Here is a 15,012-nt window from a genome sequence, read left to right as displayed (position 1 = left end):
TGGAAAAAAAAGTAGGACTAGAAGTGGACTGGAGTCATGCGGTGTGGGAAACAGGTCATTTGGAACAACAGATGATTTAGACCCAGAGGTATGAGATGGTTGCCCAACAGCATGAACGGAGTTAGAGCCATTGAGCAAACACCTGGAAATGGCAGCAACAAATCCCTGTTTACATATTTTTTAACAGGGTTTTTTTTTTAAATGAAAATGTAATATACCCAAATCCATTGAACTACATTTTATATGAGCAAACTATAATGTAGGTAAACTGTATCTCAAATTATTTTTTAAAACAAAAATCAAAAACCCTTTCTAAATAATCCCAACAGTGGTCAACTGTGATTTGTCCTCTTCCCATACCACCTTTTACAGGGCAGGAAAGGACAGATAGATACAAAACACAGACACTCCCTCAAAGGAAAAAAGAACAGGCAGACAATTCACCCAGTAGCAAAGTCAGAGACGCCACAATATAGTCCTCATTTTCTTACAAACTCAGGTGTCTGGCAGCTCAAAATGGCACATATGCTAAAACTAAACAGTGCAGCTCTGAGCACTGGTCAACATGGCCCCGCCCACCTGTTCTAGACATTGGTCAACATGGCCCTCCCTGCCCAGGGACCTGTTCGCCTGGCACATGAAATGTCAGACATCCCATGCGTGTATCATCAGAGCCAGTGGAGATCTCCAGCCTTCCTGTCTCCTCCCCCATCTCTTTCACAAGCATGCTCCTAACAAAACTGTTGTATATTTAATTCTACATGGCATTTGCTACTTATGAGGACCCAAATAGATGCCATACCACCATCTGAAAGTTCCTTGTTAAATGAAGTCATGCAGTGAGGCAAACACGAGTTCTGGGCTGAAGTGCTAAGCTGGCCAAAACTGATAGGATCAATGTTTGCAGAACTCTGGATACTAATCAAGCATTTATGACAACCAGAGGAATGCTAGAGGGAGGAAGCTACTTTGTTTCAGCACTCACAGATACTCTATCACATCATGTCTGATGCTGAGATACAGGACAGATTATAGTCACTGGGACAGAGGACACAATGGGACTCAGTACATCCTAAGAGCACCTGCCTGGATGTGTGGAGGGGGATTTCTTCTGGAGGCTCCTATTAAAATATTCAAAATATTCTGTTTTCAACATAAACAAAAATTGTAAGGGGGGAAAGGAACAGGAAAGTACAACACAAACACGGGAGAAAAGACGCCACTGAAGCAGCCGGACATTCAGAATTAACAAAGACTTTTTAAATGCTCAAAGGAAACCGAAGATCTTATCTGAACAAACTCAAAATGTCAACCCAAGAGACAGAAGTTCTAAAATTGAAAAGTCAACAGTTGAAATGCAGGTTCTCTAGAGGGGTGTGATAACTGTCAACTTGACAGGGTCCATAATTACTTAGGAAACAAGTCTCTGGGTGTGTCGATGAGGGAGTTTCTAGATTGAGTTAACTAAGATAGGAACCCATCCTAAATGTGGAATGCACAATTCCATGAGCAAGGAGACTACATAAGAAGGAGAAAGTGAGCTAAGCACCAACAGCTTTCTCTGCTTGCTGACTGTGGCTGCCTCACACTCCTGCTGGCAAGCCTTCCCCAACTTCGTCAAAACAAACCAACTAATACAGGGGCTGACAGTCAGATCTGCACAAGGAAAAGGCAAAATCACTGAACACAGAAACTGAAATCACCCAGCATGAGGAGCAGGGACAAAAATGCTCAAGGAAAAGGAATAGAACCTAAGATACCAGAGGGACAGAATGGAGCACAGATACACACTGAAAACTCAGACCCCAGAGTGAGAAGGAGAGCGTGGCAGCTGGGATATTTACGGAAGTGAAGGCAGTGCATATCCCAAGTCTGGAAGAAAGAGGAGCCCATACAACACACAAGGCACAGGGTCTTCCACTGAACAAAACACAACACACAAGGCACAGGGTCCTCCACTGAACAAAAACAGCAGAAAAGGAGATAAACGGTTTAACCAAGCATCCAAAGAGATAAAAATGTTTAATTTCAAAACATAAAACTTAGGGGAAAAAAATCAACCACAAAATTAGGAACGCAGGTATACACTCTATTCACAATATTAACACCAGTCGAATATAACCACAGAGAATATATAGCCAAAATCCTAGACAAGCCTTCCCAGGCTAATCATGATGCCCTATGGAATATTCACAGTGTAGAGGGTTCAAAGAGCAACCCTGTCCCCAAAGAAACAAAAGGACTAAAACCAGGACCAATAAAGCATCTGAGTGGCCTGAAACGAAGGCTAAGTAGCCTTTGATGATGGCCTTCGTCCTTATCCACCAAAGCAAAGATCAAAATACAAACTGAGGCATGGTATGTGGGGACATATATATGGAAATGTATACATGAAGAGAACCTGGCAGAACTCTTTAAAAGATGACCACGCTGTTCGTTCCTAAGACTCAGCTCAATACTCTAGTCTGCTGTGTGTAAAGCGGATCTGACTTCCCCCAAGTCACTTTCTCCCCAACTTCAGCATGCACCCAGGAAGCTCCCCACGAATGTTCTGGCTAGCAGCATGCTCATCTTTCTACCTTCATCCTCCCCTAAACCACACTTATCCAGGCTTCTCACTGCAAACACGCACTTTTCCTTCTCTTTCTTTTCTTAAGATTCAGGGTCTCTGAAGAAGTTGAGGCTGACCTCAAACTCACTGTAACCAAGAATAGCCTTGAATCCCTAAGTCTCTTGCCTCTAATTTCCAAAGGTTGAGATTGTAGTGTTTTTGTTTTCTGACAATTTAGCAAAAGTTGGTACACAGTGGCTATGAAAAGAAGCACCCTCAGCTATGACCACTCTCAGAGGAATGGTGTGAGGTCTAAAGTAAAAACATAAAACCATCCTTAAGATGCTCAGGGTTGCTGTTACCATCTTCACACACCTGTGTTCCAGAGTCTCTGTCACCCTTGTGATGATGATGCTCCCCCCGTCAGGACACAGTACAGCATGCCCCGGCACAAAAAGAGGCTTCAATGAGGTTCAGTTCACATGGAGGCAGTGCAGGGCAGAAGGACAACTCCCAAGAGAAAGATCATGGACTAACTTAATCCACATCATGTTTTACAGTTTTAAATGGCAGCTTGACACTTCTCAGTTATGATACCAGTAACACCCGTATCCTCACTCCAGCTGGTGGATCAATGATGTCTGAGATCCTGAAATATGTCCCAGCTATATTTCATACACGCTAGTCCCATAGAAGACCAAAGAGAAGCAGCACTAGTAGAGGTTCCATGTACAGCCATGTTGTAGAACCTCACTAATGAGGTTTCCACAGCTGAGCTGTCTGAAAAGATCTGCTGACCTCAGGAGAGGGCTAAACTAACACATGGGCCTTAATGTTCTAGGAAATCCTCTCAGCTCCCCCAAAGGCTACGTCCAGTCCTACCTGACAAAACAGTGTAACTTTGCCACACTGGACGCAATTCTTGACCAAGGAAGGAGGCAGGCCCAGCTAAAAAAGCAGTCACCATCTAGCAAGACTTTGGAGCAGTTTCAGACTTCCTCCTTGGTCATTGGGAACACACAAACCAAACCATGGTAAGGTGACTGACATCCCACAACAAATACGATGGTAACTACTTTTTTTAAAGAGGGAAGACAAAAATAAAAACCGATGGGGATGTGAGGAACCCAAGACCTCACACACAGCTGGTGAGAATGTAGAACGGGGCAGCCATGTTACAAGAGTCTAGCCTGTGGGGGACTCTCTTGCCTATGTGTGGGACTCTTTTCCTCCTACTGGGTTGCCACATCCAGCCATGATATGAGGGTCTGGGCCCAGTCTTATTATACTGTATTATGCTATGTTCGGTGGATATCTCTGGGAGGCTTGTCTGTCCGTCCTTCCTTCCTTCCTTCCTTCTTTCCTTCCTCTATTTCCTTCTTTCTTTTTCTTTAAGGGAAACAGAGAAGCAGTTGACCTGGGGGAGAGGGGAAGTACAAGAGTGACTGGGAAGAGTGAAGGGAGGGAAAGCTGCGGACATAATGTATGAGAGAAGAATAAAAAAAAAAAAAAAAAAGAGCCTGGCCTGTTTCTTGAACTGATCCATCATTTCTACTCCTAGATCGACATTCGGGACAAATGGTAACACATATCTACGCAGAAACTCATAAACAAATGTCCACTGCAGCACTACTCAAAAAGTCAAAAGGTGGAGGCAACCACAGTGGTTACTTCTACTGATAAGTCTAAGCAAGAAGCAGTGCTTCCTTCCATATGGTAGAAACCCCATCCGCAGCAAAGGAATGGAGCCCCACACAGTGATCATCAGAAAATCACACAAAGTTCAGACACAAAAGAACAAACAGCAGTCTGTTTAATGAAATGTCTGAAAAGGGCAAAACAGAACAGCAACCAGAGGACCAGAGCGCCTAGGGCTGGGAGCAGGGTAGGAGTGGCTACTCTGTAGTGCAGAATTTCAGCCTGAGGCAAAGAAAATGTTCCGAAGTTAAATTACATGATGTTGCACAACTCCAAGTATGTCAGAGACCACTATAAACTGTAAGTGGGTAGACTATACGGTATGTAAATTATTGTAATAAAACTTTTTTAAAAGCAGAAAGGCTAAATAGAATGCTGCTCTAGAAGTCCCTTGTGTTCCAGTGCCCAATACTGACACTACAGCTGGGCATTAGTGAGATGCAACCACCAGATTCTAGACCAGCAGTTCTCAACCTGTGGACTATGATCCCTTTTGGGGGTTGGACAACTCTTTCACAAGGGTCACATATCAGATATCCTGCATATCAGATACTTACATTATAATTTATAACAGTAGCAAAATCACAGTTTTGAAGTAGCAACAAAATTATTTTATGGCTGGGGGTTACCACAACATGAAGAATTATATTAAAGTTAGGTAGCATTAGGAAGGATGAGAACCAATGCTCTAGACAAAAGCTGCTCCCTGCACAATCTCTGTAGCACAATCTCGTCTACCCAGCTCTGCCCATTACACTCCTTTTCCTTCCACTCATAAGGCACCTTCAACCACCAACAAGGACGGTCCCACCAACCAGATGGTGGCACATGGCACAGCCTTACTATCCTCTGACTCCCCCTCACCAGGACCTAACAGCTAGCCTGGGTTCATGATCTTTCTGCATACACCCTACACTGTACCCGCTCTCCTAAGGCTCAGCTCCACTGCTGCCATAGCTATGTCAACCTACAGCTCTAGGCACCCCTCAAGAGTGAAAGGCAGTTCTAGATACAAGAAAATCAAATATTACCATTGTCCATGACCCTCCAAATCCAGCACATGTAGTTTATACAGCATGCAGCTACAACAGGCTGAAGAGATAATTAGTACATTATAAAGGCTGGCATGAGAAAGACGCCTGAAAAATATGCATATGGCATGCCCTTCCATAGAAGCACTGGTGTCCATGGCTAGCCACACTGAAGAACCCCACCAAGTCTCAGCAGCCCTAAGGATGCAGATTCACACGGTTTGGTTACTTACCCTCTGAGAGTCTGGATGGTAGCAACAGGCCTCGTCTACCCAGCTCTGCCAATGCCAGACATCCACCATGCCATGCCTTATCCGTCTCCTGAAAACTGAAACCAGAGTTCTAAAGTCAACTCCAAGTTTAAAACTCACAATTTTGTAAGAAACACAAGTTGGTCCATATTCTGGGCCCAAAAGCCTTGCTAAAACTACATTACTTCTTGGCTAGACAAATAAGACACTCTAACCTAATTGAACATAACTACCACATCAATACTACACATTACAACACCTAATAATAGTGAAAAGACTTGGGTCAATGCAAAACCAGTCCAGAGGATACGTTCTTCTAGCTGGGCTGCCTTGTCTGGCCTCAGTGGGAGAGGATGCACCTAGCCTCACAGAGACTGAGAGTGTCTGAGTGAGGGGAACCCAGGGTAGGCCCCCACCTGCTCAGAGGAGAAGGGAAAAGGGGATGGGGAAGGATTGGGGGGGGGTGTGACTGGGAGCGGGCAGTGAGTGGGATGTAAAGTGAATGTGTAAAAACAATTTTAAAAGACCAGCCCAGAGACATTCAACCATCTACAACATCAAACCAAGTCACCAGCCTGAGATGGTGTCCTGCCACCATGACCACAATGCTGCAACCTCAGCCTACTCTCATCAGACAGCAGAGACTCAACAGAGATTCCACCCCACTCAGAGGACATTAATAGAAAAGAAACAGGTGGATGCCTTTAAATGACACCCACTGTTACTTGAATGCTCAACATTCAAGATTACAAAACTGATAAAATAAGATGGCCACTGTGCCATGTGCCTCCAGGAAGGGAAGAAGTTTAAGCCTAGACTGCTAAGACACATGAGATCTCATTGAAAGAAAGAGAGGAAGGAAGGAAGGAAGGAAGGAAGGAAGGAAGGAAGGAAGGAAGGAAGGAAGGAATTAAAAAAGAAAGAGGGAGGGAGAGGGAGAGAGAGAGAGAGAGAGAGAGAGAGAGAGAGAGAACATCTTTTTCAAAGGCATGGAGGTGTCAGGTTTGGCTATGTTCCCAGGCTGATTGTAAACTTGCAGGCTCAAGTAATCCTTCCAAGTAACCAAGACTACAAAAAACCAATTTTGCACCCAACTAAATTGGGTCTCACAAGTAACACTTTATATTTGAAATCAATGTGCCTGTGTACTCAAAAGTTCTCTTCAGGGTGTGGCCTACGGTTATTACAATGTGAGTGACTGTTCTCAGACTGGTCAGAGCTGCTCTGAGGTTTCTGTATTTTGTTGCCAACATAAACATGGAAATGCACATCACAGAAAAGCAAAATCAAATGACAGGCTTTTACCTATTCTGGCTGAGTTCATTTAACAGTAAAGAAATGTGTAGGAAAATCAGCACTAAACTGTATGGCCAAAAGCACACAAACTATTAAGAGAGAAGAAGTTACTAATGTATTCAAGATGGACAGCACGGGCCTTCGTGTCAGATACAGCTGTCCTCCCACTCACCACAATTTGTATGACTCACTCATAATTACAATTTTTGAAAGTGCCAGATGTCTTAGCAGGTGTCTGCTCAGAGGCTATGTGATCACTTCAAATCTTGGAGGGTTTGTTTTATTAGTTAAGACAGAGTCTCCTGTAGCCCAGGCTGGCCTCAAGTTCACTATGCTCACTATGTAGCCTTGACTGGCCTTGAACTCTGATCCTCCTACCTCTACTGCTCAAATGCTGGTATCTGGTTCCAGTTCCAAATATTCTCTTTTTCCACTTCTAAATCTTTATGTCCTTCAGGGTTTCAAATGGAGAGAGATGCTTCCTCGTACTTTTCATGAAGATTCATCGTCATAGTGAACTTGATACAGTATCAACATAATGTTAACTCAAATATATCATTTCTAAAGTACAAAAGTGTCACTATGGCTTCAGGCAGGCAGGCCTGAAAAGCTGCTATCATCCACTCCAGACTCATGTCTGACAAAGCCCATCCTTCGATACAACAGGGGCATAGTAAGAAACTGTGGCCGAGTGCTAAGAGCAAGCCATTATCTCACATCTAAGCCTAGGCTCCCAAGCTTAGGAATCCAGAGAGAAAAAGCACAGAATGCTGGAGATGCCATCATTGGGCTGCAGAAGAGGCTGCGAGACTCAGGCCTCCACACAGACCCAACGCCTTGACCCTCCCTCCCATCAGCATGCTTGCTCCATGCTGGGCTAAGGATGTAATACCTTTTCCTCTCTCCAGAACACAGGCACAAAAACAGGACACGCTTTAGTATCTGCCATCTATTAAAACAGCAGACCCATAAGAAGGTTGAATGAGCCAGGGTCCAACATTAAACCAAGACTACAAGCCAGGAGAAAAAAACACAGTCTGGAGAAGCTGTATACACTAGAACCCCACAACACTCCAAAGAGAATGGGCTCAGGATGCCAGAGAAACTAGAGGAAAGAAAATGTAGAAAAAAGTTGGGAGAGGGGGGCACCTGGAAAAAAGTTCTAAGTGACCAGAGGGAATGTGCAGAAATGCCCTCTGGGGGATGGAAAAAACAGTGCTTGACACTCAGGGAAGGCTGACAATGATGGAATCCCAGCCCTTCCTAAATCTGGCAGCACAAAGCCCAGGGAGAGCAGGAGCCCATCCATCCCATGACTCCAGGGGGAGCCCAGGGACAAGGCCTGAAACAAATCTGCAGAACCTTGAGAAAAGCAGCTATACACGGTGTCTTCTCATCACACTCCACAAAGCAGTCCCAACAAGGATGTTTTCTGCTAGTACTTCCACTATATATTGCCACCACTGGAAAACAGTCTCTAAACTGCAAACTGTCACTAAGCAGCCTGAGGCAAAATGAAAGGCCCAGTTCAAAAGGAAGTGTACTCTGGGTTGTTGGTAGGCCATCTCTAAAGTCACAAGGACAAGTGCTGGAGGGCTCAAAGTGCTGATAACAGACTTCCTGCCAGACAGTCACAGCCACACAGAATAGCAGGCCCAGAACAGCACAGCCAATAAATGGCCATGCAACCTGACTGTAGGATAAGGCATATGCCCTCCTCAACCCTCTAAGAAACCATTACACCCAGAGGGACAATCACTGGGAAGGAAACAAGACCAAGGTTCCTGTCTATGAGTCCACAATACCAGTCTATGGCCCCAGGACCACACCTACCCACATGCCATCATACACACATGCCATTTGCCCCATACACTCAGAATGTCAAGAAACTTCAGTTCATTACAATACAACTCCAAATCCAGGCCTCAGTCACTCAAGAGTCTCAGTAGCCACTGGGGCTAGTAGCAATATGAGGCATGCATCCAGAAAATTCCCTCATTTTAAGAAGCTCTGCCCCCTCACAGTTCAGGCCCAAAGCCTTCACTTGAAGATGAAGACCTACATTTGCAAAGGCTTCATCTCTGTCTAAAGGTTTTAGATATATAATGATGTTGAAACAACATCATTGCAATTGTCAAGTTTAACTTAACAAGGAAAAAATAGGCTTTAGGGTTCTAATAAATATCTCAATTGAAAGCATATATAATAATACAGAAGAACAAAAACCTGCAGGCTTGCCTTTGAGAGTGATAACCCACCTGAAACAGTCCAACACAGACCCCACTACATCATCAGCCAGCTCTCTGGGAAGCCTTCCAGCCATCCTACCAATTCTGAAAAAGAGAAGCAAGACTCCATCAGCTGCACAGGACCACCTTGAGTAAGTTTCCTATTAACCCAGAGTAGGGCAAGACTCGAATACTGCCAAGCAGTGCCCAGGATGGGGAAGGGGACTCCTTGGACATGTGAACAGGGTACGTGGTCACTTTTCTGCACAGTAACATGGACACTGAGCCCATCAGTGTTAAGAGCCCACGAGTACTTCTAGATAAATGCTGCAATCTCCAACCTTGGCCCCTACCTACCTAGACTGTCCCACTTCCACAAAGGATAGCCCAGGCTCTGCACAGAGGGAAGCCAGAGGCCTGAAGTCAGGCCTGTCTCACTGTGCATGTGTCAGTCTATCCCTCCCAGCAGGACAGACTTGGTTGGCATAAATACAAGTCCCCGTGGCAGCTCTCTTCAGCTTCTAGGGAGCTTTACATGGTGATGCCAGAGCAACTGTGAGCAAGAAAATGCACTGCCTCACTTCACAGCTCCCACAGAGTCTCTTCAACAACCTCAACATCTAATTTGTATTCCTCAACTTCTACTAATAATTGGCCTCATACCACTTTAGGAAGCCTAAAATTTAACCTCAGTAAATTTTTTTTTTTAAATTTTGGTTTTGAGGCAGGATCCCACCATGTAGCTCTGCTGGCCTGGAACTTCCTACATAGATTCAGCTGGTCTTGAACTCATATTCATCTGTCTACCTCTGCCTCCCAAGGGCTGGGATTAAAGGCATGTATATAGCCAATAGTTATCTTTAAATGGACATTATATAAAACAATAGTTCTATCATTTGAAGATCTACATAGTATTTACAACTATCAAAACCCAGGTAAAGTTTTTTTACGGAATGAAGACTTTAAGGAATCAACACTGACGGAGACACACCTGCCCGTTGCCTCTGGCACTCAGCATGTAGGGCGTCCATACGTACCCTTTCGCTGCAGACCACCGCACCACAGTGTCCTTGTCCTTCAACCCAACCAGTAGCTGCTCTGCAAGAAACAGGACACAAGAACCATCAGCCTATATAAAATCTTAATCCTCTTGCTTATATATAAACTATCCCAACAGTCCTACACTTCTTTATGTAGGAATACACTTGGAATCATCTATTCTATGGATTACAAAGAATACACTGTGCTAAGAAATCTTAATTTTAGCCAGCTATAGGTTACACATGCCTGTAACCTCAGTGCCTGAGAAGCTGAGGCAGGAGGACTTCCTCAAAGGCACTTTGGAAATCCCAGCACTCAGGAGGCAAAGGCAAGCAGATTTCAATTGAGTTCGAGGCCAGCCTGATCTACAGAGAGTTCCAGGCCAGCCAGAGCTATACAGTGAGACCCTTTAAAATAAGAGTCTTTATTTGTATTGTTTTTCACATTGGTGGAGGAATGGGTATGATGTGTGCATGCCACTGCATGAATGTGGAGACAAGAGGACAACTTCTAGGAACTGGCTCTCCCCTGCTACCATGTAAATTCCAGGAAAGAAGCCTGAGTTGTCAAGTTTGGTCCCTTTACCCTCTGAGCCATCTTGCATTCCCAAGAGGTCTTACTTGTATTTTAAATGTTAACCCCACGTGTATGAGCATACTGCCTGCATGTGTGTATATGTACCTGTGCATGACTGGTACCTGCAGAAGTCAAAAGAGGGGTCAGATCCCCTGGAACCTGAGTTACAGATGACTGTGAGCTATTTTATAGGTGCTGGGAACCAAACCAGCAAGTGTTCTAAACAGCTGAGCTATCTCTTCAATCTTGGACCTTAAATTTATTTACAATGACTGTTTTTAATCACAGAAAAGGACATTTCTGCCACTTTCTAACAAGTGGAGCCAACCCAATAGGACAATCAGCAGGGAACAGATGCCTCCTCAGGTAAAGGCCTCTGTGAGCCAATAGAAGGGGAGGTCAAAGGAAACAAACATCTGAGGAGGCCTCCACAGAGAAAAATGAGAATTAGGGAGACCAGCACAGAGACAGTCAGAAGGTTATCCCGAGTCACACATCCCTGCAAGCCCAGGATGGTACCAATGCTGACCAGAGGGCAAACCCCAGAAGAACTGACAAAGATAAATAGCTAACACGGTTGGGGTGGGAAGAGACAAGTCAGCAGACCCGCGAGTGTAAAGCAACAGGCCTAAGGCAAGTAGGTGACAAGAGAAAAGGAGCAGAGAACTAAGCCTGGGCCCATGGAATGCAAGGTGGCTTAGAGCCACTCAGGATGCATGCAGCACACAGCAGCCAAGGAAGAGAATCCCAGGAAGGCTCAAAGAAAAGACCAAATGTATGGGGAGTGCTGGACACATAAGCAACAGCATTGTGGTCAAGGAGATTGTGGAGACAGCAGGTACAGACAAGTCTGCGGGGAAAGCACGAGTGGACTGAACACAGCAAGAGACATGGCCGCTGGCTTTGTGCCTCCCAGTTGGGATCACACTTCATCCAGCACGAGGCAAGAAAGCAGGAAGAGCGAGGGAACCTGAGGGTGGGCACAGTAAAGGGCTGCTGGGAACAGACACTGGGTCAAGATTCCTCATCAGTATGGACACCTAAAGTGGTCTGAGATGATGCCCGAGGAAAGCATGCTTGGACAAGACAAGAATATGGAGGAGGCAGAGAACCATGGTCCCATGGTTCAAGTCCATGTACCTGAGGTCACCCAGGGAGAGAAACTTAAGGTCAGGTGTCCAATAGGCTACGGGGAGGGGTGAAGAGACAGTGGAGAGATGGCACTGCTGGACCAAGTGTCCATGACGTCAGTCACTGACCACATGCTAGGTGATGTAGCAGAAGATAACCAGGAGAGGAAGAAAGGGAGGGTAAAACAGAGAGAAAGCCCAGACTGTACTGCAGAGGGAGGCATGCATGGATCTGCTGTAGGCTCCACTTACCTATCACAGTTTCCACCCCCTCTGGGATATCATAGTCTTCATCACCATCAGAGGTCAAACTATCAGACAGCAGCTTCTGGTCACTCTTACCCGGGGCACAGAGCTTCAGGTTAGCAGCCAAAGACCGACAGCCACGCTGATACCTATGCACAACAAAACCATCTCAAGTTGGTAGGTTCAGCCTGGCCCTGAAAATAAAATTTTTGGTAACTGATGTCATCAACTTAGCATCCCTCAGAATAATCATACATGATGCCTACGAAAATCTCAATCCATACAAACCTCAAAAGAAAGTCAACCTAAGTCAGATGCAGGCCCTGATTCTGAAGAGCCTTCTACAACAAAGCTTCATAGCAGAAGGCAATGGCAACACCTGACTATAGGTGCACATGAAAGAAACCAGGGCCTCACCCTTATTCACAAGCAAGTAGCTGCCTTCTCCACCTGCTTGGCTTTCTGGCCTCAGCCCAGGCAACAGGGATCTCCCACTTGCCTGGGAACAAGAAAAGAATAGCCAATGAAAATGTGGCTCATGGTCACCACTGCACCACCACCTGGAGCCAAGCCTTGACCACTAGCCTTGACCTAGCAACTCGCTCCTCAGAGTCATCATGCCACAGTAACCAAAGCTTACCTCCAAAGGGAATTCAAAAGAAGCAGGTAGCTTCTGCCTGGCTCTCTACCCTGCGGCGAGCCCCATGAGGACCAATACAAGGTGCTTCCCTCCCCAATAGCAAGTCATGTGCATTCCCTTCACCGCTGCCCCATAGGCACTGTCAAGACTGCAGTGAAAGAACAGCACCAAAATGCAAGCAGCCACACTGGAAGTGCTATACACACACACACATACACACACACATACACACACACACACACACACACACACACACACACACACACACACACGTCACTAGCAAGNACACACACACACACACACACACACACACACACACACACACACACACACACACACGTCACTAGCAAGGCAGCAGCTACTAAGAAAGAGCACAGAACTCACACATGGTCTCCCTCGCACCTGAGTAAGCCCCACAATGAGAAAGTACAGGATAGGGCCCAGGACGATGAAGGGGAAGCTGCATGGAGAACTCAGAGCTCAGGGGATTTAGGGGCCACTGGCAAGTGGGACCAGCAGAAGACCAAAAGCTCCAGCTGGCACTTAAGATCCACATGAGAAGCAAAACCTGTGCTACAGAAGACGGCTGTACCCCAGAGAAAGAACTGAGATTAAACTGACTAACAAAACTAAGAGCAGACAGGAAAGTGGATGCACCCAGCATTCACAGCCTGTGAGGACCAAACTGCACCACCTGCAATGGGGAAAACCTGTAGAAAGTAGCCTAGGAGATCTAACAAGAACCTAAAAATAAAAGAGATAAAAAGGGGAACTGGTCATGGTAATGCATGCCCATCATCCCAGCACTTCAGATGCAGGCAGGAGAATCAGGAGTTCAAGGTCATCTGAACAGCAAATTCAAGGTCAGTCTGGGTTACATAAATGAGACCCATTCCCTTAAGAGGGGAGGGAAAGAAAGGGCGGATGGGGGTGGGGGGGAGGAAGAGAAAACAAATAGGAAGAGGGTGAATTAAAATTCAATCATTAGCCAGCCATGCTCATCCCTTTGATCCCAGCACTTGGAAGGCAGAGACAGGGGAAACTTTGTGAGTTCAAGGCTAGCCTGCTACAAAGCAGGTTCCAGGATAGCCAGGGCTACATAGAGGGACTGTCTCAAACAAAACAAAAATTCAGTCATGTTTTGGTTTGGATTGATTGTTTTGATCAACAGAGTCTTCCTATGTAGCCCTAGTAGGCCTAGAATTCACCATGAAGATGAGGCCAGCCTTGAACTTTCCTCCTGCCTCCCAGAGTATGTCAGCATGCCTTCCAAAACCTAATTCTATTAATAATTACATTACTATATGTGATTAAAAAATACAGACTAAATTATTTTTCCTTCTTAAATTAACGTTCCTAGTACCTGCGAGCATTAACTGAGCACATCTGGTATGTCTCTGAGTTCACCTCTGAACACATAAACCAGCTCTAGTACAGGCAAGTCTTGTCCAATCAGCTGATAGCCTGGGCAAAACAGAAGGCTGCCCCTCCCACCTGCCAGCCTCTGACCAGAGCAGTCTCCTGAGTCTCCAGACTGCCTTGCACCCTCCAGGTCTTGGGTTTCACCGGCTTCCATCTGCACTGTCCACATCCTGTCGGTTTCGTTTCTTTGGAAAATTTCCATGATGTTTTGAGAACAGATCACTAGAATGTCGCCTACAGAACCACCTTGACTGAAGTGTGCATGTAAGGGATACTTCAATAAGACATCTCTAAATCATAGCACACTTCTTTGGAGTTCACTACACACTGGACAACATTTTAACTAAACTTAAATAATTCTTCCCAAATCACATACATTGATAATTGAATGCATCTCAGTGGTACAACACTTGCATAAAGCCCTGGGTTTAAGCTACAGTACCACAAGAATAACATTAATAGCAATAACAGCAGCAACAGCAGCAGCAGCTTCCAGACATGATGGCACATGCCTGGAATCTCAGCACTAAGACTGAGGCAGGAGGAGTGTAAATCCAAGGCTACCCTGGGCTACACAGCAAGGCTCTGTCTCAAAAGGAAAAGCAAAAAACAAAAAACCAAAACAAAACAACTGTACTACGAGGATATTAGAAGAGTCTGTGTCCACCAGCAAGAAAAGATACTTATTTTTTGTTTTTTTTCGAGACAGGGTTTCTCTGTATAGTCCTGGCTGTCCTGGAACTCACTCTGTAGACCAGGCTGGCCTCAAACTCAGAAATCTGCCTGCCTCTGCCTCCCGAGTGCTGGGATAAAAGGTGTGCACCACCACCCCCGGCTCGAAAAGACACTTCTGTTTCTGAATAAACCTTCAACAGTGAACCATGTTTTCTCTGAGAGACAAC

The 15,012-nt window shown here is 45.4% G+C and overlaps 1 protein-coding gene and 1 long non-coding RNA gene across 3 annotated transcripts in view; both read right to left on the bottom strand.

Annotated features, from left to right (window-relative positions):
- Tbcd (tubulin folding cofactor D) overlaps nucleotides 1-15,012 on the bottom strand; it is a 163,172-nt gene that overhangs the window by 104,256 nt on the left and 43,904 nt on the right. For both annotated transcript variants that reach the window (XM_021178456.2, XM_029483328.1), the window contains exons 10-13: nucleotides 12,055-12,197; nucleotides 10,093-10,153; nucleotides 9,086-9,160; nucleotides 5,514-5,608 (exon numbers count right to left, since the gene is read on the bottom strand). In XM_021178456.2, coding sequence (XP_021034115.1) covers nucleotides 5,514-5,608; nucleotides 9,086-9,160; nucleotides 10,093-10,153; nucleotides 12,055-12,197 — 374 coding nt within the window. The remainder of the gene's footprint in view (nucleotides 1-5,513; nucleotides 5,609-9,085; nucleotides 9,161-10,092; nucleotides 10,154-12,054; nucleotides 12,198-15,012) is intronic.
- On the bottom strand, nucleotides 4,344-5,342 carry LOC115032326. Its single transcript, XR_003837994.1, has 2 exons — nucleotides 5,281-5,342; nucleotides 4,344-4,471 (listed from the first exon to the last, which is right to left on the bottom strand). It is a non-coding gene; the product is annotated as an uncharacterized LOC115032326 (long non-coding RNA).

The sequence above is a fragment of the Mus caroli genome, chromosome 11 (assembly GCF_900094665.2).
Source record: "Mus caroli chromosome 11, CAROLI_EIJ_v1.1, whole genome shotgun sequence".
Taxonomy (NCBI): Eukaryota; Metazoa; Chordata; class Mammalia; order Rodentia; family Muridae; genus Mus; species Mus caroli.
The sequence above is the reverse complement of the archived record's forward strand: the minus strand, read 5'-3'. Positions and strand labels throughout refer to the sequence as shown.